The 26,884-nt window shown below is 36.6% G+C and overlaps 1 protein-coding gene across 1 annotated transcript; it reads left to right on the top strand.

The window, feature by feature from the left end:
- Window positions 1-2,849: 2,849 nt before the first annotated feature.
- Window positions 2,850-22,847, top strand: LOC131857562 (uncharacterized). Its single transcript, XM_059210237.1, has 5 exons — window positions 2,850-3,036; window positions 3,150-3,690; window positions 3,937-4,130; window positions 4,643-5,040; window positions 22,488-22,847. Exons 1-5 carry the CDS (start codon window positions 2,850-2,852, stop codon window positions 22,845-22,847), a joined length of 1,680 nt encoding a protein of 559 aa, XP_059066220.1.
- Window positions 22,848-26,884: the final 4,037 nt, after the last annotated feature.

The following is a 26,884-nucleotide window of genomic DNA, read 5'->3' as shown; positions in this document are numbered from 1 at the left end:
GTTATGGGGACCTTGGAAAAGAAGCTAGGGGAAAGAAGGCAGAGACTAGAAGGGCTGGAGGGAGAACCAACCCAAAGTGATTTAGGGGAAAATGAAGTAGTCTCCAAGCTCCGTGCACCTGAGAAGGAGAAGGACTCAGAAGCAGAGAATAGACTTATTGTTTCCCTGAATGCAAAAACAGATGAAAGAATGGCAGAGCATGTTTCTTCTGTATCTGATGATCAATTCATTAAGTCTAAGGAATTCAAATCATTCCTGTACCACTTCAAGGGTAAGAAATTAAGGGAAGCAGTGCCAAACGTTACCCCTAAGATTTAAGCAGAAATGATGAAGAGGTTGACGAAAGACATTGACACAGAAGTTGAGGCTATGACCCCGCAAAAAGGCAGGAAATTGCTAGTAGAGGTAGGAATAATTGTGTTTCCAGGATGGGACCTGAGTGCTTCGTTTATTTTTTATTCTTTGTTACATTCAGATAATAAGGATGTGAAATTGAACATCCAAGGAGTGCAAGAGATTTTTATTGGATCAAGATATGATCCAAAGGAGGAAGAAATGTTATTGTGGGCCTTATATCGTCCCAATAAAAGGCCAAAAATCATTCATGTAGATAAAGTTTTTGGTCACATGATGACCTTGAAAGTTGGAGAAGTAGATCCTATGGTCACAGTTGACATGGCTATTAATATTTTAAAATTCAATAAGGCCCAAGTGAAACATGAGATAGAAGAGAAGAATAAGTATAAGGCTTTATATGAAGAGACCCTTAAGAGGAGTGGACACCTGGTTCCCCAAATTATAGATTCAGGAGGCCAATGGAAGAAAAAATTTGAAAATCTATTTTATGAACACAATAAGTTGAAAAAGGAGATGAGAAGCATTAGGGCCGATACCTCTTGTGTGTTGCTAAGTAAGAGATATGACAATATGGAGAAAGCATTTGACAAATTCTGGGGTGAATATTAGAGGAACATGGACAATATGGTTTCTCACACCAGAATTCAAGATAGACTCGACATGTTGTTACAGGATACATCGACCAGAGAGAAAGTAAAGAAGAAGGTGTAGGATCTTCTTGTTACACATGAAGAAATTACAAAAGAATTGAAGTTTGAATTTGATGAATGCCAGCATATTGTTCAGCATGGGTTTCCCAGTTTGGTAGATGATGTAGGTGTGATCAAAGACAAAACTGTATGGATCTCCGAGTGCAAGTCTATGCTTAGTGCAGCCCAAGCCATCACCAGAGCAGATGTCCTTGATATGAACGACATGACCAATCAGTTGGAGAATTTTTATGTGATCAAGAATGCAACCAAGGATGTGATCTTCAATGCTACAACATACAAGGATCTGGGCTACTTGCGGCATATTAAAAAATGTGGATGATGGCTAGATCGAAAGTTTTAGTGTTGTGTTTTAGTTTGTGTAATGTAATTGATATCTTAGTTAGGCTTTTAATTCTATTCAGTTAGTTGTTAAGATAATGAAAGGACGTGTCCTTTCAGTCATGTCTTTCAGCATATGTATTTGTATTAAGTCATTTTGTATCAAATAGGGTCAGAGTTTTTTGAGGGAAATCATCATACTGTTGTAGGGACTGAAAGTCATATGTATTAAGAAATTGTATAAGAAGAAGAAATGCCATTTTTGTGCAAGGAAATTATAATGAAGTATCTCCAAGTGCAGCTTTTGTGTACTGTCATTTCTTAGAGATTAATATACAAGATTCATTGTTTCTACTTCAAATGCATGGTCTACTTTCTATGTTGATGAAATATTATTTATCCTCTTGATAAATCTATTTAAGGATTTGTTGTAATGTGAATCATATGTTGTTACATTAAATGTGAGATTGGGTTCTTATTGTTTATGTGACACATACTGAACCATTATAGTGATTATTAATATTGTCTCCTGAGTTGATAAATTTGTTTGTCCACAAAGTATCATATATATTCTGAGATAGAGGTACTGATCTATTATTTATTCTCTAAGATTCTGATTTGATATGCATAAGGTCCTTGAGAGAAAAGCATTCTTCTAAAACTTGTGAATTATTCTATTGCATATTTCTTGAATGTCCTGAAAGCATTTTGTTTCCAAAATACAACAATCTTTATACACAATTATCTTTACATTCAGTTTTCAATTTCAAAAGCATTCAAATAAAAGCACTGAGTAGTAATAGGAAATTATTGCCACTCCTGCAAAGAATTGTCTTACCAAAGTTTAAATCCACTTTAAATAACACTTTTTGTGCTTGAGAGGGAGAGGTATACCCACCTAGGTTCAGTGGAGCCTTAAGTGCAGAGGGGTTTGGTCTTTGACCACCCCTGTTCATTAGCCAAGGCTAGTTGGATTAGTTAAGGGCTTGGCAAACCCTTAAGTTTTCCAATCTATAGTTTTGGTACCAATAGATTGGCAACTTTGCTGGGGAGTTGTGATAAGAAGCACTTAAATTTTTTGGGGGGTTTCATTTTAGACTCTACTGAAGGAAAGAGCCCAGAAGATTAGTAAAAAATATTATTCCTCTTAGGAGGTGGTGACTCTACATGTAATACATGAGTAATGATTGGTATGTTGAGAAAGTAAGAGAAACTCCTAGAAATTTGTCATTAATATTTATGTAGGGGAGGAGATCTCTGCACAAAGGACAAGAAGATCTTGTTCAGTTGACTCCCAAGAAAAGGAACAAAGGAAAGAAATCAAACATGGTATTTGAAGGATATAAGAGATTTCCTAGTAGGGAGGAAGATTCTTCATCTGCTGGAAAATATGAGAATAGAGAGGAAATTCCTTTTCATAAAATAGGTTCAAAGGATAATAGACATAGACATGATGAGATCATGAATGCTGAGGAACAAGAAGAAAAACTATGGGATGATCGTATTCTTAAAATGCCAGATATGAGCGCTGATGATGCCAAGATGGCGAGGGCACTTAAAAGGCAACCAGATTGGGTGTTACAAAAATTAGGAATAGAGAGAAATAATATTTCAAGCCCCAAGATAGACAAGGTAGGAGAAGAGAGAGGTGAAACAAGTAGACAGTAGTTCCAAGATATAGTCCTCTTCATATGAGAAGAAATGACCAGCCTTTTCTAACCTATGACAACCCGTTGGTAAGTGAAAATAAAAGATGGACAGATGTGCATGGGGATCAAAATGAAGAAAAGACGGAGGATGGAAGAAGGAATGGAGATGGCAAGAATTATGGGAGTCGGATTAACATAAATAGGGCCAATCATGTAGGAAATAATGGGTGTGGCATCAACCAGAATAATGGACAAAATAGAGGTAACAATGGCAATTATGGAAGTGACAATGGTGGAGGTAGGAACAATAGTAACAATAATGGAAATAATAATGGGGGTGGAAATAATGGTAATAATGGAAACTATGGCAACAATAATGGGATTATGAACAATCAAAGAAACCATCATGTTGGTAGACAACCCTTAATCATTGAGAGGTACAACCAATTGGATTTCATTGGCATTGTTGGTTATCCAAATCAGATCACTAATGATTCGAGATTATCAATCCCAAAAATTTTAGGAAATGGAGTTGATTCAGCCAAGCAGCATGTTATTAATGTAAAGCATATCATCAAAGAATTTGAGATTCCTCATGAAGATGTGTTCATGAAGTTGTTGGTTCAGTCTTTGATAGAGGATGCAGGGGAATAGTATAGAGGCCTTCCTAACAGATGTATTTGCAGCCTGCAGGAATTTGTGATGGTATTTTTGGAAGAATTTGGAGATCACAATGATCCTTCATTTGCACCCCATGAACTAACAAGCATGGAAAAGAATCAAAATGAATCAGTGAATGAATTTAATAAAAGATTTAATAAGGTATTAAATGAAATACCCAAAGATGTCAGACTAGCTGACTCATTTTTGATTAACTTTTATTTAAGTGATTTTGATAGCAAAACTCATTATGAGATTCTGTCTCATAGACCTAACACTTTACAACGAGCATTCAAAATAGTTGTTACTATTGACAATAATAGGAAGGTGGTTGGAAAAGTTGCTAAGAGAGATGATCCAAAGCTGTACAACTCCAGGGTTCCTAGGAAAGATGATCTTACTCAAATCATGGACATGCTCAAGGACTTAAAGGGTAAGAAAATCATAATGAAAGGCCACCATATAGGAACAATAAGAAAATAAGTTACAATAGGCCGAGGTTGCATGACATGCCATATAATACAAATTGGAAAGATGGAAAACCAGTAAAACCAAATACCAACAAAGAGACTCTTGACCCATTAAAGAAAACTACAAACTTTGTAGATAAATCTCCATGGTGTGATGTATGTAATCTACCTCATGTTGTAGAACAGTGCATGATTGCCCAGAGCTTGATAGAAGAAGAAGATAAAAATTAAGATTATGAACCAACTGTTAATGCCTTCTTATCTTATCCATATTGGGGAAGAAATGAGGATTTATCTGAAGAAGAAGAATATTCTGATGTGCATCAAAGAAGAGAAAATTTGCAACATGGTACGCAGTAGGTTTTTTCTGATGACGACGAAGATATCCCTGCTTTGAGAAAATTGTTTCAAGAAGAAGCAGTGCCTTCTTTGAGAAACCTGACTGAAGAAGAAGAAAAAGTTTTCACTATCGCAGCTGTAGAACAAGTGAAAAGCAATTATCAACTGAGGAATAGGAATGTTAACAATGAGCAGGGCAAGCCAGCAGGTATATTTGCCAAAGTCACAAAATCTGGTGGGACAAAACATAATGTAGCCAAGGGTAAGGATGCTGGTGCCAACAAGTGGACAGAGCCAGAAAAGAATAAGCCAATTGAAATGCCAAAGCTTGTCAAGTTAGTGGAGAAAAAACATATTAGTAAGCCTTCTTCAAACTATGCAACTTTTATGTCACAAGCGTTGTCTCAGGTAAAAATTTCTATGCCCTTGCTTGAAGTAATGAAATTTTCAGAATATAAAGATGAGACCTTGAAGATTATATCAAACATTGGGGATCTAAATAAAAATGATGTTAAGTTAAAAGAGGATCCTCCAGTAATTTACTTAGGCACATCTATCATGAAAAATCTTACACAAGTTGATCCATTCTATTTGACATTGTTAATTAACAATAAAATGGTCAAGAATTGTATGATAGATTCAGGGGCAATGATGAACATCATGCCTGAAGATGTCATGAGGGGGCTTGGGATGCATGTTGACACACCTTATGGTAAGTGTTATGCCATGGACAATAGGTTTGTACCGGTGGTGGGTACTATGAAAGATGTAGAGTTTAGGTTTCCAGCTTGCCCGTATACCACATATAAGACAAACATCACAGTGATGCAAGTTCCTGCAAACTATAGAATGTTGTTATCTAGGCAATGGTCAAATTTGGTGGGTGGCCACGTTCATCTTGATCTATCTTATGCTACTATTCCAGTCAAAGGGACAACAATGAGGATAAATAGAGAGCCAAGATCCCCATATCTCATAGAAGAAGTCGATCCTGATCAAGCAACCTACTTTTGCCATTCAGATATGGACAATTTCCAGGTAAGTATTTCTAAACCTTTAGATATTAGTAAAGTTACACAAACAGTTAAACAAAATGAAAACTTAATTTGGAAATTATACTTTGATGGTGCCTGTAGTAAGGAAGGGAATGGAGCAGGAGTTGTACTTATTGAACCTAATGAACTTTTTTTAAATACTCTTTCTTGTTGGCTTTTGAATGTGTAGACACCTAAAAATGGTCAACGCTTGCGGAGTCATACTTTAACATTTGCACATTGCCTCATTTTAGGTTTTTGCGTTGCATTAACATTCCTCCTATGTCACGCACTTGGTCTTTATCATTTGCGAGCATTGAGTCCTTCTTCTTCATTCTTCATTTATCTCTCTCTCGAATTTGGTCTTGTCAATAGCAATTTTCAGTCATGATTCTGGTCGATCCTTATCAACTTGTCAATCTTGTCATTTTGCGATCGATTTGTCATCGATCGTTGTCCTTCTCAATCATATCAATTTGGATCAATTAGTCATTGTTCCTCATCAATTGGCACATTTATCAATCAAATCACTTATCAGTATGAATCATTTATCAATTCAAAATCATGATCGAATCGATATCAATTATCTTTTGTCAAGACCTAATTGTCATTCTTGCATTTTCTAATTCATCTTCTAGGGTTTCATGATTTAATCATTTAACCTTGTTTGTCATTTCTCCCTCTAGGATTAATAAATTATTTATTTATCCTAAGTCTTCTCATCACAATTAAATGTTCATTTAATTGGCTAATAATTCCTCTTTTTGTGAATTAATTAATAAATGAAAAATTATTAATTAATTCACTAAATTTCTTAATTTCCTATTTTCCCAATTTTCTAATTTTCCTAATTTCTAATTCAATTTCCTCCTATTTTTCTCCTAATTTCATGGGAATGACATTTCAATTTGTCATAATTTGTCATAATTGACAATCAATCAATTTTGACATAGAAATTTGTCATAAATTGTCATAAATCATCAATCAATCAATTTTGACATAGAAATTTGTCATAATCTTGTCATAAATTATCAATCAATCAATTTTGCATAGAAAGTGCAAATTTGTCATAAATTTGTCATAATTGACATTCTTGATTTGCAATTTCCATTTGAATCTCTTCATGCTAATCTTGTAATTTCTCCAATTTGTCTATAAATTGGATGAATTTCTTCAATCAAAGCCCCTAATCAGATTATCTAATAATCACATTATCAATCTAATAATCACATTATCAATCTAATAATCACTTTGTCGAATCAATCACGCTTTGAGTAGTCTTGTGCCAATGTCAATCTTGCTTTCACATTAGGTTTATGCACTTGAAGGTGAGATCCACAAACAAAGGCTATTTGGAGAAGAAAGAAGGACAATGGAGCCGCATGAAGGAGACATTCGAATTTGCATCTGGTTTGCTTAGTTTTTAGTTTTGAATGTTTTGCTTTTCATGTCTCTATTGAGTGTAATTAGGATTGATCATTGCAATGAGCATTTGTGATTGAGCTAAGTTTAATTTTGATTTGCTTGTGATGATTTCCGATTTCCTAGCTACAGAATGTAATAATAATATTTCCGAATATGAGGCCCTCTTGTTGGGTCTTAAACTAGAAAATAAGCATGGTATCAAGTTACTAATGGTTTATGGTGATTCAAAATTAGCAATTTCACAAGTTAGGGGCAAATTTGCTGCAAAAAATGAAAAATTAAGAAGCTACAAGAATGAAGTCTAGGATCCCATTAAATTATTCGATGCTTTCTCCATCAATTGGACTGAGAGATCCAACAATATTTGGGCAGACTTCATGGTGAACTTGGCTATCAAGCACAACGACATCCCTTTGGATGACATTACCCAAGTGGAGATTAAAACTAGACCGTCAGTGCCTGATAATGTAAAAAGCTGGCAAGTTTTTTATGATGACAGGGATTTACTAAAAAATTTATTTTGTGAAGATCAATATGAGCACTAGCAGATTGATTCGAATGGACTTGTGGAGGACAAAGATGACAAAGCAATTGTACTTGGGCAAGAAGTATTGCAGCTAAAAACTAATAAAATCCCAAAAGGATTAATAGAGCTTGAAAGAATGTTTGATGATAAAGATGTAATGAATTTCAGGCCTAATTCAGGAGAATGTGAGGAGGTTGAAAAGATAAACTTGGGAAGTGAAAGCAACCCAAGAGAAGTATAACTTGGAAAGAAGCTCACACTGAAAATTAGAACTAAATTGATTAATCTGTTGAGGAAGTATAGACATGTTTTTGCTTGGTCATATGATGACCTTAAAGCTTACAGGGAAGATTTGTTCCAGCATGAGGTACCTTTGAATCCTAATGCAAAACCTTTCAGAAAAAAGAAAAGACCTATAAATCCTACCTTGGCTCCAAAGATGAAGGAGGAGTTAATGAAAATGAGAAATGTAGGGATTATTGAGCCTATAAGGCACTCAACATGGGTATCAAACTTAGTACCAGTAAGAAAGAAAAATGGTGATATTAGGCTATGTGTAGATTTCAGAAATCTAAATGTTTCATCTTTGAAAGATAATTATGCCTTGCCTAATATGGAAGCTTTGTTGCAGAAGGTCATAGGGAATGAGTTGTTCTCTATGATGGATGGCTTCTTGGGTTACAATCAAGTCAAAGTTAGGGAAGCAGAGAAGTTCAAAACTGCTTTCACTACACCTTAGGGTAATTATGCTAGGATGCCTTTTGGACTAACAAATGCAGGAGCTACATTCCATAGAGCTATGGACGTGGATTTTGAGGGTATGATTGATTGTATCTTGGTAGTGTATCAGGATTATATGACTGCTTATTCTAAAAAGGGAGAAAATCATTGTAATGATCCAGAATTTTTTTTATTAGAGCACTAGAATATGGCATATCTTTGAATCCTAAAAAATGTCACTTCGGGGTTACTAAAGGAAAATTATTAGGTCATATTGTCTCAAAAGATGGAGTTAGAATTGATCTAGAAAGGATTGCTAAAATCCAAATTCCAAAAACTATTAAAGCGATCCAATCTTTCTTCGGTCAAATTAACTTTGTGAGAAGGTTTGTTTCAAATTTCTCTGAAATCATAAAGCCTAAAGCTAAAATGTTAAAAAAGGGTGCTAAAATAAAGTGGACTAATGAAGCTCTTGAAGCTTTTGCAAATATCAAAAGAGCCATCAAGGAAGCCCCTATTTTATAATCACCTAACTTCTCAAAACCTTTTCAAGTATTTTCATTTGCCTCATTCCATACTATTGTTGTTGTCATGTTACAAAATAATGATGAGGGTCATGAAAAGACAGTGGCATTTTTTAGTAAAACATTACAAGCATTAGAATTGAATTATGATTTGAATGAAAAACAGGCTTATGCTCTTATGAAAGATATGAAATCCTTTAGACCTTACATAGTTGCAGCCACCGTTATTGCCTATGTACCAAATGCTGTTGTTAAAGACATTTTCAGACAAACAGAGACTACTAGGAGAAGATGTAGATGGATAAACCAGATCCAAAAGTTCAATATTGATTTAAAAATAACAAAACTGGTAAGAGGTAAAGGTTTAGTGAAGTTGATGGAAGAATCCAATCTTCAAGCAACACAAGTAAACCAGGTAGAGCTTAAAGATGTACAAATTAGCATTGAAAGATGCTCTTGGTATACAAATATTGTTCACTTCTTGAAATACATGAAATGTCCAGATAGTTTAAATGATAGTCAAAGAAGAACTTTAAAGCTTCAAACATCTATGTATGTATTACTTAATGGGGATATATACTGGAAAAATAGAGATGGTATTCTTATATTATGTCTAGATGAGTGTCAAGCATCTGCTCTTTTAAAAGATTTACATGAAGGTGTATGTGGAGGTCACTTCTCAGCTAAAACTACTGCTCACAAAATTCTTAATGTTGGTTAATACTGGCCTCAAGTTTTCAAGTATTGTCATACTTATGTCAGAAAATGTGAAGCTTGTCAAAAGTTTTCAGGGAAACTCAAATATAATGGAGCCATTCCTCTCATGCCCATGCATACAGAAGAACCTTTCCAGATATAGGGTATTGACTTCATAAGAGAGATAGGAAATAAATATAGTGGTGGGCATAAATGGATTTTGGTTGCTACTGACTATTTTACTAAATGGGTTTAGGTTATCCCCACAAGACAGGCTACAAGCAAAGTGAAGAAAAAGTTTCTCTTAGAAAATATTCTGACTAGATTTGGAGTACCTCAGAAGATTGTAGTAGACAATGGGATGTGTTTCAGATCCAAGGAGTTCTCCAATTTCTATGAAAATTATGGTATCACTCTATCTTACTCATCACCTTACCATCCCCAAGAAAATGGACAAGCAGAATCAAGCAACAAGAACTTTCTGAAGATTATCAGAAGGATGTTGGGTGATAATAAAAAGGCTTGGGACTCAAAATTGGTCTTAGCCATATGGGTTTATAGAGTGACAATCAAGAAGTCCACAGGATTCTCCCCATATGAGCTTGTATATGGCAAGGAAGCAAGATTTCCCTTAAATAATTTGCTTCCAGTTTATAAATTTGTTACAAAAAAATGTTTGGAAGAAGTAAACTTCACGGGGGATAGATTGATGCCTTTAGCTGAGCTGGATGAATGTAGAAAAGAAGCCCAGGAAAGAAACTTACAGAGAGAACAAATGGTAAAAGCTTTACATGATAGAAAAGCATGTGACAGATCATTTAAAGATGGGGAATGGGTGTTAAAATGGAATGCCAATGATTAGGATAAAGGGAAACATGGCAAGTTCGATGCACTTTGGCTGGGACCTTTTATCATTTCAGAAAAAGGTGGAGAAAACTCCAATTACTTGCAGGATACTGTTGGTCAAATGCAAGAGTTCCTGGTTCATGCTCAGTATCTTAAGAATTTTTTCTCTTTATGAGCAGGGAGTATTTTTGTATCATAATAGTTTAAATTTCTTTTGTTTTCTGTTTTCAATTTTTGTGTTGGTCTGCTTTCTAGAGACAAGTAGGATCATGCTATGTCCTTAAAGAGAACATACATCCCTAGAAAGAGCCATTGTTAGCACATATTTTTACAAAATATTTTATGATACATAAAGGCCTTTTTATTTTATCATATGAGCATTTATTACTGGTTTGCATGTGTAGGAACCTTGTTAGCACAAGTAAAATTCTCTATGGATCAGCTATTTTAGGAATGTCAAGGTATCACTTCGGCACACTGAGGGCATGCACTGAGTATAGACTGCACAAGGAATCCATTGTGAAGCATTAGTTGACAGAGGAGTCATTATGGTGTGATCAAGGATTGTCTTCTAGTATGTTTTAGATGCTTTGGGAAAAGTGGGGATCATCAATTTGCAAGATGGATAGCTCATTTGTGCTAAATTGAAAAATTTCACTTATCAGCATAAGTAGTTCTGATGGAATTGCTTTGGCAACCCAAAGGAGGATTATCGACATCACTTATAACAATGAAATAGAGCATGGACTCATTGGAGCACTTAAAAAATACTCAACATGGTGCGCACTCTTGGAAAGGTCATTCCATCGAGATAGCTTGTTCTGACAAGGTAGTAGGTAGTTGTTTTCTATCGGCTTATCAAAAAAGTGTAGAAATTACTATATCGATAACCTATGAAACCATCGGTATACCTTATAATGGTATGACAAAGATTATCATATAGTATCAGGAGATCGGAAGTAATGAGAAAGTTTTATCCTGATACCTGATGACTAAAGAAAATTGGAAGCGAGCCCATAGAAAAAAAGAACCATATCAGAGTAGTGCAAAAATAGCTACACCGATCCCCGATGACATGGAGAATCGAAAGGCGAAGCTATCGGTATTACCTATACTGATAAAACAAATGTTGAAGCATAAAACACAAAAGGGCATCGGGAACTCATCGGGACTTCGGGAGGAATAGAAAAAGTCTATTCCGACCCCCGATGAAGATAGAAGCACTTGCAGGGGCATCAATATGAGTTATACTGATAGAGAAAGAATCTAATGAGGACTCATCGGGACATTAGAAGAAGAACTTTTATGTTATGTCAAAACCCGATAGGATCGTTTAGGCAAATGGTAAGTGCGAGGAGTTCCTCAGGATAAGTTATGCCAATAACACGGTGGTCTTAGTCAAAATGCGGATTGGAATATTGAGATCATCGGGGCATCAGAGGGACATTAAATAAACTATACCGACACCTGATGTAAAGGAAACCAAAGGTGAATGCATCGAGAAGAGTTGTGCCGATGGAGCATTGAAACAAAAGGCAAAGCCAAGACTAAAGTGATGCCCATCGAGATGAAATGAACCATCGGGATAAAGAAAAAATTGATATCCCGAGACCCGATAAGGGGGTCGGGATAGTTTGTGTCGATCAAAAAGAAAAAAGTGGTAAAGTCATAACAACAGGTGCCAAACATTTGAATCGTCAGGAGGAGTCTCACTGCTTAGCCATTGGACGTCTTGATAAAGAAGAACTGACAAAATGGTTTCCATTAAATGCATCAATTGAGTAGATCCATTGCCGCATGAAGAAAATCCACCAAGATTTGCAATAATCAATTGCAAGATTGGACTCCTTGGGACATATAACCAGTATTGCAGAGTAGCATTTGTCATGAAGTTATTGCAGAAATATATCAAGTGCTTATTCACCATCAAGCTCAAAAGAGAAGAAAAAGGTTGCCGAAATATTTTGTACCATGGGAAAGAAATCAAAGGGTGAGGTCAGTGAGGTTCGAAGAAAGCTAAATCAGGACATGATAGACCAAATGAGATCTCCAGGAGCTAGGTCACGTAGAGCTAAGGTAAATCTACCTATCTGTGACCAGTTGGAGGATAGATATAGAGAGATTGGAGATGTATTCACCACTGTGTGAGGGCATGAGTTTTTCCTTTTCCATTACTTCCACAGGGATAAGCCCATGCCAATTTCAAACACAAGGAAAAATGGTCTAGGAAAACTTGTAGTACCCAATGTGTTTGTGAATATTGATTTGTTTAAGCTTTTAGTAAGACATTATGATGCAAACAAGCGATGCATTATGTTTCTTGATGGGACTGCTCTAGTCCACTTTACAAAGGCTACAATTCAGGATGTTTTTGCAGTAGATTTGGAGGCGGACGTGCCTTTGTCTTTTGTAGATTTGGAAGAGGAGTGCAAGAAGATGGACACTATATACCAGGGTTGGAGCCTCATTGTCCACAAAGTAGAGAAGGGGAGACTAACAGATGAAGATGGTCCTCCTTATGACATGACTATTTTCAAGAAGTATCTGCAATATACATATATGGTGTGATCAGGTGGGAGGAGTTGAAGCTCTTGATGTGGCAAACATAGGACCATTGGTTCTAGTAGTAGAAGTTCATAGGCATGAGCCTTGGGTTTTTGACTTTGCTTCATACTTAGTAGACAAATTGCATGAAGGTTTCTTGAACCTAAAGGATAATCTAGACAAATATTTCAAGCCCTATTCATTGTTGATGCATATTGTTTTATTTTATGGGAAACTTAGAGGATTATGGTCGGAGGAATTGAATGTAAATACAGTTGGGAAGGATGGAAAGGAGAAACTAGTGCAATTATGGGTTTCCCTTTGGGATTATAGATTTGTGAATTCTTATTACTTGAAATTTGAGGAATTCTTTGTCAAACCAATTTTCTTGCTTTTTGGTGAGCCTCGGCAAGGATCATTTTCTGAGGATCTCAAGAAGTATCTTAGGCCTCATGAGCACCAAAATCCAAAGGTTAATCACAACTGGGGTGATTGGCACTCTAGCCAAAATTTCACTTTTGATCAATGCTATTGATTTGAGGCTTATCCATATGTGCTACGAAAGCCTGCACCAGACAGGATTGCCTTCTTGGAAATTGTAAGGCAGTTAATTGTGTCTAATGCCAAACATTTTAGAAGAGCACACAAGAAAGTTTTCCTCCCTAGCACACTTCACTTTCAGGATTTTAAAATTGTATCAACTAGGGAATACGAGGCCATTGAAAGGAAGTTGGTGGATGAATACAACTTGTTTTAGCATGCAACTAGAACACACTATAATCTTGAAGGTTACATCCATTCAAGAAAGAAAAGACAGTAGTTGGGAGACTACTTCCATCAGGAAGATGAATTTGAAGATATGTGCAAAACTAAGGAGGTGGAAGAGCTTGCAGAAGTTATGGGGACCTTGGAAAAGAAGCTAGAGGAAAGAAGGCAGAGACTAGAAGGGAGGGAGGGAGAACTAGCCCAAAGTGATTCAAGGTAAAATAAAGTAGTCTCCAACCTCCGTGCACTTGAGAAGGAGAAGGACTTAGAAGCATAGAATAGACTTATTGTTTTCCTAAATGCAGAAACAGATGAAACAATGGCAGAGCATGTTTCTTTTGTATCTGATGATCAATTCATTAAGTCTAAGGAATTCAAATCATTCATGTACCACTTAAAGGGTAAGAAATTAGGGGAAGCAGTGCCAACAGTTACCCTTGAGAATGAAGTAGAAATGATGAAGAGGGTGACGAAAGACATTGACACAGAAGTTGAGGTGATGACCTTGCAAAAAGGTAGGAAATTTCTAGTAGAGGTAGGAATAATTGTGCTTCCAGGATGGGACCTGAGTGCTTCGTTTATTTTTTATTCTTTGTTACATTCAGATAATAAGGATATGAAATTGAACATCCAAGGAGTGCAAGATATTTTTTATTGGATCAAGATATGAACCAAAGGAGGAAGAAATGTTATTGTGGGCCTTATATCCTCCTAATAAAAGGCCAAAAATCATTGATGTAGATAAAGATTTTGGTCACATGATGACCTTGAAAGTTGGAGAAGTAGATCCTATGATCACAGTTGAAATGGGTATTAATATTTCAAAATTCAATAAGGCCCAAATGAAACATGAGATAGCAAAGAAGAATAAGTATAAGGCTTTATATGAAGAAACCCTTAAGAGTAGTGTACACCCAGTTCCCCAAATTACAGATTCAGGAGGCCAATGGAAGAAAAAATTTGAAAAGCTATGTGTAGCGTCCTAAAATTGTGACACTTGCAATTTCGATTGCATTTCGGTCTTCACGATGGCGACGCAACATGCAACCTGAATGGAGACCCCAAAACTTGCTCGCGACACTGAAAACTGCATTTTTCAAGCACCCTGGCCTGAACCTCCTTGCACCCTGCTGTCCCGAAAGGTGGGACTAGAGCGCCCAGCGCCCTGGTCCTTCAGGACCAGGGCGCCCAGCGCCCTGGTCCCTGGGTCCTATTTTGGGCCCGGTCTCCTAAGGGGCTCGGGTCTTTTTGTTTGCAATTTGGAAATTACATTTCCTGGTCGGCCTAAGGTCGGGAAAATCAGTCTATCAGCCCTAATTGACAAGTATATAAACTACATTTTCCTCTCTCATTTGATAACACATACATGAGGGAAAAAGCGTGGAAACTATACTCAAACATTCAAGCATTCAAGCATTCCTTCAAGCAATTGATCATTTCAAGTCTCCATTCAAGGCTAAGTGTTGCATTCAAGTCAAGGATTCAACCATTGAAGAGGAGATCACATACTACATGCTACAACATACAACATACAACATCTATACCTTCGCACATAAGGATACAAACATCCTTAGAACAAGGTATTAGTACTTGTTTTACAGTCATTTACATTTACAGCTCTTGCTCATTTCTTGGTTAATTCCAAAACCGGGGTTTGACCTAAAGGCAAACCCCTAATTCCTAACCCCCAAATCGTCTTTGCTTTTCTGTGTGTAGGTTGCAGGTACACGACTGAAATTGAAGATCTGGAATCCTTGTGCAGAGACGAACAGATCCCCCTTCGTTTCGCGGATTTTTCGGAGGACCGTGGCGCCGGGCGCCATCGTCCCGACAACTTTTTCTCAAATTTGTAGGACAGCACCATATCGACATTCTACTACTAATTCCAGGTCCGCAGCTTCATCCTATAACCCGAACTCAGTTTATAAGTGAATCTTTATGACTTTCTATGTATTCTTAGCTTAATTTCCTTAACAACATTCTTTACAAAAGAGGGTAGCCTTGCTTTCCTAACCCTTGAAATTCATTTAGCATCCAATCTTACATTGTGTGGGATTGGATCTTATGAGTTTCAACCCCTCTTTTGAATGTAAAGTCTCTCCCCTAAGTGAAAACCATTGAATCCTAGCAAACCTCCCTTCTCTCTCCTCGGAGTTGGAAGAGGGGAGAACAACTAGGGTTCGATCGCGATTTTCCGCTTTACATTTTCGTGAACCCGACGTGAACATCCTTTCTGATTTTTCATGCTTAGATCTAAAAAAATTGATTACATTTCCATGTTTGATCTTTTGCAAAATTTTAGAGGTGATTGCATAAAAACCCTAAATTTTCTTTTTAGTAATTGAACTTGCGAAATGTCTAAATGTTAATGCCTGTTTCAGATCTGCCCTTCTATTACAAATTTCCAATTCATATTTGTGCTTTAATTCTGAAAATTAAGTGGTTAAATGTCAAAACCCTAATTTTTGAAACCCTCTTAATTCGACCTTTGTCCAACAATTTGACCAATCAAAACATCTCCAAATCAGCTGTAACTTTGGATTCTACAATAAAATCACAATATCTTTCATCCCTGAAATTTGGAAAAAAGTTGCGAGGATCGTGTTGCACTCCGAGCGCCATCATCCCCGACATTTTTTCCAAAATTTCGGGAGCGAAATCTTGCTGTATTTTCCTGCTAAAATCCAGAATTTTGGCTGATTTTGTCAATTATAACACTTTCAAAATTACAGTCAAAGTTGGTCTTGCGATTGCTTAGTCTAAGGCTTCTAATCATTCAAAAATCATTGAAATTAAAATTTTGTGTCAAAATTACGTTTTTATTATCATAAATCTGAAAATTGTGTTTGCATTCATTCGAAATTTCAGTGCTTTATTCAAATTCTTGCATTTTGTGACTTTTGAAATTAAGTGTTTAATTACAACAACTTCGATTTCCGCTTTCAAAATTGAATTTTGCGTGAAATTGAGTCAATTTTCAAATTTCAAAATTTGCATTGCTCTTGACATTCCCTCTAAAATCATAAAATTCAAAATTTCAGTTTCCCTCTCTTTTTCAAAATTCAAATTTTGCATTTTTTGACAATCTTGATAGGGTTCAATTTTGAATTTGCAACTTTAATTTGGCCTATCTACAGATCGTAAAATCACTCAATTTTTTCAGATTAGCTCTAAAATCATCATACCTTTCATCCCTGCAAATTTCGAAAAAAGTTGCAAGGACCGTGTTGCACTCCGGGCGTGACGGTCCCGGACATTTTTTTCGAAATTTCGGGAGACTGTTGTGATTGCATTTAACAGCTTAAATCCAGAAGATTGGCTGATTTTACTGAAAATTGCTACCTCTAAATTCAAAATCTTCTCTCTCTTTCTAGTGCATGAGTTTTACAACAATAAGCCCTACTTACACTATTCCCGTTAGACGAAGCCGTAGAATTAAGTCTTTCCGAGGTTTAACTACTGAGGAGATGGAACCTAATTTGAATAGCCTTTTTAACGAGGACATGGGTAATTCCTCTAATCCTCCTAATGATGAAGAAGCTCTCCATGAGGTTTCTGTAGAACAACTTTCGAAATTGGATAACCAATTTGACGATTTTCAACAATGGATGTCTCAAGAATACCCTGATAGTCAAGCTCTTCCTTTAATTGAGGGTCTAAAACGTATGCTTCAAAGTGATAAGAATGAAATTGATATTTTGCATGGTATTGCACACATTGTGGATTCAAATGTGATGCCTATGAAGAGTTGTGCTGAAACCTTAGGTTATACGCAACCTCCTACCCAAGACAATAATTCTATTCCTTTGACGACTCCTATTGCTAGTATACCTACTTTTACATCAAACATAATGACTACTTCAACACAAGACATTCCTCCTATGATCACCAGTCATGGGGGCAATCCTTCTTCTTCAATTAACCCTCTTCCTTCATTCAATCCGACTTCTTCATTCATTCCTCAAATGAGTGTTCCTATTACATCTTCACAAATGAACATGATGCAAGGGGGCAATTCATTTAACCATTCCATTCCTCCTTGTAGTGTTCCTCCTATCCAATCATCTCCTATGACTAATTATCATAGAGTCCCACCACCTTACTCTTTACCTTCTTTCAATAACATAACACCTCCATCTCAATCTAACACATCTAATATGAACTCTTCGACTGAAGCGACCATTAACAATCTAGCACAAACTGTCTCTTCTTTACAGCAACAAATTGCCTCTATGAATCAATCTAAGTTTAGTGTGCCCACATTTGACGTTGCGAGCCCACTTTCTCTTGACATTGTTCGAGCTATCCCTCCTAAACATGTTGAAATCCCGCATTTGGAGCTTTATAATGGTAAAGGTGATCCTCTAACACATGTTAAGACTTTTCAAACAATATGTACTGATTTTGCTTATGACCGAAGGTTGCTTGCAAAACTGTTCACTAGAACATTAAGAGACAAAGCCCTACAATGGTATTTCTCGTTGCCTTCTTATTCTATTACTTCTTTCGAAAAACTTGCAAATGCTTTCATTCAACAATTTCAAAACAATATAAGTCCTAAAGTTACTTTGATTGATTTAATGCATTGTAAACAAGGTGTTAAAGAAAAAGTGACTGATTTCATTGGTAGATATAAGCATTTGTATGCTCAAATTTCTTTTCCAGTGCCTGACAATGATATTCAAAGAATCTTTATTTCTAATTTACAAAAAGATATTCGAGACAAACTTCTGTTTTCTGAGTTTACTTCTTTCCAACAGTTGTGTGCAACTCTTCACAATTATCAACTGACTGTGAGTCAAATGGAACAATCACATCCTATGGCTCCGAGTGATAAGGGTGATAGTATTCAACAACCATTTGGGAAGTTTAAACCGAACAGAGATTCCATCAAATTCAATGAAAACATCATCAACAACAATGTGAATGCAGCATCAGGTGTGCCTCCTATTTCTAAATTTTTCAAGAGAGAAAGAAAGTATACTCCTTTGAATGAATCATTGCATAGTATTATGAATAAGTTATTGGAACAAAATGTGCTTACTCTTCCTCCTATAAGACAAATTGATCCTGCAAAGATTACTTCACATTATTTTGATAACAAAGCCTTTTGTCAATTTCATCGTCAGCCTGGTCATGATACTAAAAAATGTTTTTCTTTAAAGGGTAAAATTCAGGATTTGATTGATAATAATACTATTTCTGTTTCTGGAGTGAATGATAAAGGCAACACATCTGTAGCTCCTCCTAACCAAAATCTTTAGATTTTCACTGATCCATTGCCTTCTCATACCTCTAATGCGATTGAGGCTAATGATTCCTCTCTCTCATCTGATGGTCTTGTGTCTATGACCCCGAATGTGATTAACTTTGTAGAGCAGCAAGAAATCCCTAAAGAACCTTCCATCACATTTGATTCCAGTGAAACCATTAGGGCACCTGATGGTCCTTTATACATAGTTGCAAAAGTCAAGAATACACCTTGTCGTGGAGTGCTTATTGATCCTTCGTGCATGGTTAATGTTATTACTGAAGAATTTATTTTTACTTTGCAATTGAATCAAGTGATCTATGACAAAACAGATGTGATTGTGAAATTATTTGATGCATTTTCTTCTCCCGCAATTGGTTCTATTACATTGCCTATTGAAGTCCATAACAAATCCCTTGATGTGAACTTTGCTATTATTCCATCTTCCGAACAATTTCGTGTGAAGCTTGGCTATCCTTGGCTATCTTCCATGAAAGCTATTGCTTCTCCTATTCACAAGTGTTTGAAATTTCCCCATAATGGTGAAGTTGTTACTGTCAATCATAGTCTCTTTAAACCAGCTGAAGGAACTTCTAGCGTTCCTATTGATTACTTTTGGCCTAAACAATTCCAATCTCTTCCTCCGCGAAGTGATCATCTTTTCAAATCTTATCAAAAGTGGAAAACAGATATGATCTTATCTCTAAGTGAACCTAGAACACCTAAACTTGACATTCCTATCATTCTTGAGAAGGAAGTTCTTCCTTTGAAAGATAAAACTAATGTCTTTCCTCAAGAAGATTCCCAACCCATCCCTATGGATGTGACTATGTCTATGCCTAATAAACTTCCTAAGAGTAGACCTATACCTCCTCGTCATGATGGACTTGGTCTTCTCCCTAAACCAAAAATTCCTCCTTTATATGGAGCAGTTCCTCCTCCTTCTTTTTATAGAGAGAAGAGACCTTCTTCTTCTCCTATTATCCAACCTAAGAGACCACAACCTAAACACCCAAGTGCTAAGGATGAGAAGATTCCTCCTCCTCAATCTTCTCCACTTCCTACTAAGACTAGACGAAATCGTTCTGCACGTGAACGCCAATGAAAGCGTCGTTTTAGAGCTCAGGCAGCTGCTTCTCAAACTTTGCAATCTCCAAAAACACCTTCAACAAGCATTATTCCATTTTCTCCTCAGCCGGACATTGAGCCTAAATCTCCTAAACATAAGATGCATGATGGTCTTGATCCTGTGCGAGTTAAAGATCCTATTTTTATAAATCTTGATGACGATATAGATGAAAATGTTACTCCTCTTGCTTCTGATAGTGAATATGAACTTGTTGATGTTGATAACCATTTATCTAATGAATTTTCTAAAGCACTTATCCTAGCTCCTAGACAAGAACAATGTGGCTCGGAACATGAACATAGCCCTTGTTTGGATCTTGTGATAGCTCCATCTACTGTTTTGGATGTTCCTCCTCTAGCATGTTCCCTGCCTTCCCGAAACATTGATCAGCAAGATCGGGGGGTAGATGACGTGCTATACTAGTTACATTAGCATAGCAGATTCTCTCCCCCTCTCTTTTGTTACTTCTTCTATATGTTATTCTCATTCTTCTATTTGTTGTCCTTGGTGTTGTCTACTTGAGGACGATGCAAAGCATTGAGATCCCTCGGTCTCTCTCATGTTGACTCAAAAGACACATGTGTTCCCTTATTCTAGGTGACCTTCCTTGATTGGGGAATGAAGAACAATTATGCATACATACATATGATATATATACATGAATTATCATACAGCATACTGACCCCGAGGAAAGCGAAGTCACCTCGTGCTTTGTGTTTTGTGTCTATTATCCTTGGGTTTATCTCACACTTGGGGGCTAAATCCTTGCGATAACGTGCTCCTTTCTCATTTCTTATGTGTATCACTACGTTAAAACAATCACCCCCGGTGAGGCGTGTGCGATCGCTTTAACGTAGGGGCGCATACATCCCGTTTATATCTTTTCAAGATACTTGAAAATTTTTGATATCTTTCTTGCATGACTCATAGTGAGGGAGCCTTACTACTAACAGTCATGGTTCTCCCTCGTGATCTTCCCTTTTACTTTGTCAATCGAAGTCGTAAGATCCTTAGTCCACTGGGGGCTTGGTGTATCTTGCCTCCTTGACGGGGTGAAAGTCTTTCAATGATGTTTCCTTGTACTTTACCAGAAGTATGAGCATACATACTCCCGCTAAAGTGGGGGCTAAATGTAGCGTCCTAAAATTGCGACACTTGCAATTTCGACTGCATTTCGGTCTTCACGATGGCGATGCAACACGCAACCTGAATGGAGACCCCAAAACTTGCTCGTGACACTGAAAACTGCATTTTTCAAGCACCTTGGCCTGAACCTCCTTGCACCCTGCTGTCCCGGGAGGTGGGACCAGAGCGCCCAGCGCCCTGGTCCCTGGGTCCTATTTTGGGCCCGGTCTCCTAAGGGGCTCGGGCCCTTTTGTTTGCAATTTGGAAATTACATTTCCTGGTTGGCCTAAGGTCGGGAAAATCAGTCTATCAGCCCTAATTGACAAGTATATAAACTACATTTTCCTCTCTCATTTGATAACACATACATGAGGGAAAAAGCGTGGAAACTATACTCAAACATTCAAGCATTCAAGCATTCCTTCAAGCAATTGATCATTTCAAGTCTCCATTCAAGGCTAAGTGTTGCATTCAAGTCAAGGATTCAACCATTGAAGAGGAGATCACATACTACATGCTACAACATACAACATACAACATCTATACCTTCACACATAAGGATACAAACATCCTTAGAACAAGGTATTAGTACTTGTTTTACAATCATTTACATTTATAGCTCTTGCTCATTTCTTGGTTAATTCCAAAACCGGGGTTTGACCTAAAGGCAAACCCCTAATCCCTAACCCCCCAATCATCTTCGCTTTTCTGTGTGTAGGTTGCAGGTACGCGGCTGAAATTGAAGATCTGGAATCCTTGTGCAGAGATGAACAGATCCCCCTTCGTGTCGTGGATTTTTCGGAGGACCGTGGCGCCGGGCGCCATCGTCCCGACAACTTTTTCTCAAATTTGCAGGACAGCGCCGTATCAACATTCTACTGCTAATTCTAGGTCCGCAGCTTCATCCTATAACCCGAACTCAGTTTATAAGTGAATCTTTATGACTTTCTATGTATTCTTAGCTTAATTTCCTTAACAACATTCTTTACAAAAGAGGGTAGCCTTGCTTTCCTAACCCTTGAAATTCATTTAGCATCCAATCTTACATTGTGTGGGATTGGATCTTATGAGTTTCAACCCCTCTTTTGAATGTAAAGTCTCTCCCCTAAGTGAAAACCATCGAATCCTAGCAAACCTCCCTTCTCTCTCCTTGGAGTTGGAAGAGGGGAGAACAACTAGGGTTCGATCGCGATTTTTCGCTTTACACTATGTTATGAACACAATAAGTTAAAAAAGGAGATGAGAAGTATTAGGGATGATACCACTTGTATGTTGCTAAGTAAGAGATGACAGTATGGAGAAAGTATTGGATGAATTTTGGGGTGAATATTAGAGGAACATGGACAATATGGTTTCTGACACCAGAATTAGAGATAGACTCAACATGTTGTTACAGGATGCATCGACCAGAGAGAAAGTAAAGAAGAAGGTGCAGGGTCAGCTTGTTACACATGAAGAAATTAAAAAAGAATTGAAGTCTGAATTTGATGAATCCCAACAGATTGTTCAGCATGGGCTTCCCAGTTTGGTAGATGATGTAGGTGTGATCAAAGACAAAATCGTATGGATCTCTGATTTCAAGTCTATGCCTAGTGCAACCCAAGCCATTGCTAGAGCAGATGTCCTTGACATGAATGACACGACCGATCAGTTGGAGAATTTTTATGTGATCGATAATGTAGCCAAGGATGCAATCTTCAATGCTACAACATACAAGGATCCAGGCTGCTTGTGGCATATTCAAAAATGTGGATGATGGTGTGATCAAAAGTCTTAGTGTTGTGTTTTAGTTTGTGTAATGTAATTGATATCTTAGTTAGGCTTTTAACTATTATTTAGTTTGTTGTTAAGATAATGAAACGATGTGTCCTTTCATTCGTGTCTTTCAACATATGTATTTGTATTAAGTCATTTTGTATCAAATGGGGTCAGAGTTTTTTGGGGGAAATCATCATACTGCTGTAGGGACTAAAATTCATATGTATTAGGAAATTGTATAGGAAGAAGAAATGCCATTTTTGTGCAAGCAAATTATAATGAAGTATCTCAAAGTGTATCTTTTGTGTACTGTCATTTCTCGGAGATTAATATACAAGATTCGTTGTTTCTACTTCAAATGCATTGTCTACTTTCTGTGTTGATGAAACATTCTTTGTCCTCTTCATAAATCTTTTTAAGGATTTGCTGTAATGTGAATCACATGCTGTTACATTTAATGTGAGATTGGGTTCTGATTGTTTATGTGACACATATTGAACCATTATAGTGATTATTAATATTGTCTCCTGAGTTGATAAATTTGTTTGTCCACAAAGTATCAAATATATTCTAAGATAGAGGCATTGGTCTATTATTCATTCTCTGAGATTCTGATTTGATATGCATAAGTTCCATGAGAGAAAAGCTTTCTTATGAAAACTTGTGAACTATTCTATTACATATTTCTTGAATGTCCTGAAAGAATTTTATTTCCAAAATACAACAATCTTTATACACAATTATCTTTAAATTCAGTTTTCAATTTCAAAAGCATTCAAATAAAAGCACTCAATAGTAGCAGGAAATTATTGCCACTCTTGCAAAGAGTTGTCTTACCAAAGTTTAAATCCACTTTAAATAACTCTTTTTGTGCTTGAGAGGGAGAGGTATACCCACCTAGGTTCAGTGGAGCCTTAAGTGTAGAGGGATTTGGTCTTTGACCACCCCTATTCATTGGCCAAGGCTAGTTGGATCAGTTAAGGGCTTGGAAAATCCTTAAGTTTTTCAATCTGTAGTTTTGGGCACCAACAGGGCAAACATTTGAGCTTAACCAAAACTGACATTAGGCATTAGCAGATGCTTTCTTTTCATTTCACCCTTTCCAGATTGTAGTTTGATAATCTTTGTAAGGTAGTGAGCCTTCCCTCAGGGTTGTAGCCTTCTAGGTTATTGTAATTTGAGTAGTCATCTCTAGGCAATGTGCTTAAATGCATGTGCATTCCCTATTGTAACATTTACACATACTACTACAGAGTATGATTTCATTATGGGTATGTTCCCACTGTGGTTTTCCATGTCAAAAATATTGGTGTTATGTGTGTTGTTGTTATTGATGTTATCTTTCTTTTTGTTGTAGTTGATCAGATTTGAGATTGTTCTTAATTGGTTTAATCCGGTGAAAATTGATTTACCCTTCCCCCTCTTAGTTTTCCTTTCTTGTTGTTGCCAACAAGTGGTATTAGAGCTACATCCTCCACAAGAAGCTTAATCACCTTAGGAGATTCAAGATGGAAACTTATGTGTTCAAGGAGAGTCCTAGATTTGATGGAAATAATTATACTCTACGGAAGGACCGAATGGAAGTACATTTGAAGTGTCTTGGTGAAGACTATTGGAAGATGACAAATAATGTCTACAATGTTCCTTTGAATGGACCAGTTACTACTAATGAAATCAAGGAAGTTGAACATAACATAAGGGCTAAGGAAGTATTTATGAGTGCTTTGATTGACTCAGAGATGACTAATGTGATGGGACTTCAGACTACACATGATATATGGAAAAATTTAGAGGTCTTGTATGAAGGAGATGCACAAGTTAAAGTTGCTAAGTTGCAGAGTTTGAAGGGAAAATATGAGACATTGAAGATGGGAGAAGATGAGAACATAACATCCTTTATGGATAAAGTGAATGAGCTGGTCATGAACATCAGATGTGCCAATGGAACTCTTAAGAAAGATGAGATTTTTGCTAAGGTGTTGAGATACTTGCCTTTTTCTTATAAAGCTAAAGTTCCCACTATTGATGAGATCCAAAGTGTGACTACTGTGACAAGAGATACGCTGGTTGGAAATATAGTTGCTTTTGAGTTGAGATAATTTTGAGAATCACATGGTAAATCTAAGACTCCATTTAAAGCCCCTGTATCTGGGAAGAAGTTGTATGATCTGGGAGAGAGTTCATCTAGGTTTTCAAGATATCAAAGAGAGATGAGAGAGATGGAAGTGTAGGAGAAAGAGTTGGATAAGCTTGAAGCACTTATTGCTTAGAGATTGCCTAAGGGAGCTGATAAGTATGATGGAAAGTTACCTTTGAAGTATTTCTCTTGTAATAAGATAGGACATTTTGATTCTAGGTGTCCTGAAAGAATGTCTAGGTATGATAATCATGAAAGACGTGATAAATTTGATAAGCATGATAGATATGAGAAGCATGATAAACATAAAAAGCCCTACAAGCCCTACCAAAAGTATAGAAATAAGAAGAGATACTATTATGCTGCTAATGAAGGTGTGACAAATGTGGATTCAGATAATAGGAATTCAAGAGATGAATTTGTATTTATTTCTATCAAGGAAGATGATTCGATACCAGTGATTCCTACAGGCTGCATTGTTGACAAGAAAGCTTTGGCTGTTAAGATTGAAGAGAAAGATGAATGGGTAATTGACAATGGTTGTTCACATCATATGGCAGTTGATAAAAGTAAATTTGTGAATATGGAAAGGTATGATGGTGGTATAGTAATATTTGGAGATGATAAAGCTTGTGTGATTCATGGTAGAGGTTCTATATATTTTGATGGTAAGAATAATACTAATGATATCTTATATGTTGAAGGTTTAAAGAATAATATTTTGAGTGTTGGACAAATGGTTGACAAGGGATATGATTTTCAATTCAAAAATGGTAAATGCAAGATTCTGAATGCCTCTGGTATAGCGATTGCAATAGGGACTAAAATGAAAGGTAATATCTTTCACTTGAATGCCAATGAGAAAAGTTGTTTGATCACTCAGATAGATGGAAGTTGGTTGTGGCATAGGAAGATGTGTCATGGTAATTTTGACTACATGACAAGGATAATATATACTCAAGCTATTAGAGATTTGCCTAAGATTGTGAAGCCCTCTAATCCAGTATGTAAATAATTTTAGTTGGGAAAGAAAATAAGAACATCATTTAAGACTAAGTTGTATACATCTACTAGACTGTTAGATCTTGTGCATATTGACTTGTGTGGTCCTACTAGACTGAGAAGCATGTAGGGTGACATGTATTTAATGTTGTTGATTGATGACTACTCTAGAATGATGTGGGTGACTTTTCTAAGGGAGAAATCAAAAGAAATTGATAAATTCAAGATGTTCAAAGAAAAGGTGGAGACTGAGATAGGGTTGAAGTTGAAGTGTTTGAGATCTGACACAGGAGGAGAATTCATGTCCAGCGAGTTTGATACATTCTATGAAAGGAATGGAATTAGAAGGAAGTTATCTGCTCTTAGAACCCCTCATCAGAATGGAGTTATTGAAAGGAAGAATAAAACAATCTTGGATGTTGTTATAATGGTGCTGATTGAAGGAAATGTTGTGCAAACATTTTGGAAGGATTTTTTTAGCACTATTGTTTACACATTCAACTGTGTGCATATAAATAAGGTGATTCTAGCAAGACTCCTTATGACCTATGGTTTGGTCATGTTCCTGTAGTTAGATATTTTAGAGATTTTGGAAGCAAATATTATATCAAAAGAGATGAGGATATAGGAAATTTTGATGCAAGATGTGATGAAGGAATCTTCTTAGGGTATTCTACTAAGAGCAAGGCCTACCAGTGTTACAATAAGAGGTTGAAGAAGATAGTGGAAAGTGCAAATGTGAAGGTTGATGAATGTTTTGGCAAGCATATCAGAGCATGTGGATATGAGATTGATGATCGGGATATTGTTTCAAAGCTTGCATAGACTGAGATCCTAAAGTAGAATAATCCGTTAGAGATAGTCAATCCAGATATTGCTGCTGCCGATGAAGAAGT

Source organism: Cryptomeria japonica, chromosome 8 (genome assembly GCF_030272615.1).
Source record: "Cryptomeria japonica chromosome 8, Sugi_1.0, whole genome shotgun sequence".
Lineage (NCBI taxonomy): Eukaryota > Viridiplantae > Streptophyta > Pinopsida > Cupressales > Cupressaceae > Cryptomeria > Cryptomeria japonica.
Note: the sequence above shows the minus strand (reverse complement) of the source record. Positions and strands in the feature narration are given on the sequence as shown.

Bases quoted from the DNA above. Each gene is read 5' to 3' on its own strand.
- LOC131857562 (XM_059210237.1), top strand. From the start codon at position 2,850: ATGAATGCTGAGGAACAAGAAGAAAAACTATGGGATGATCGTATTCTT. The intron at 3,691-3,936 runs GTATAGAGGCCT...TGATTTTGATAG, and splicing joins ATAGAGGATGCAGGGGAATA to CAAAACTCATTATGAGATTC. The intron at 4,131-4,642 runs GTAAGAAAATCA...TCACTATCGCAG, and splicing joins CATGCTCAAGGACTTAAAGG to CTGTAGAACAAGTGAAAAGC.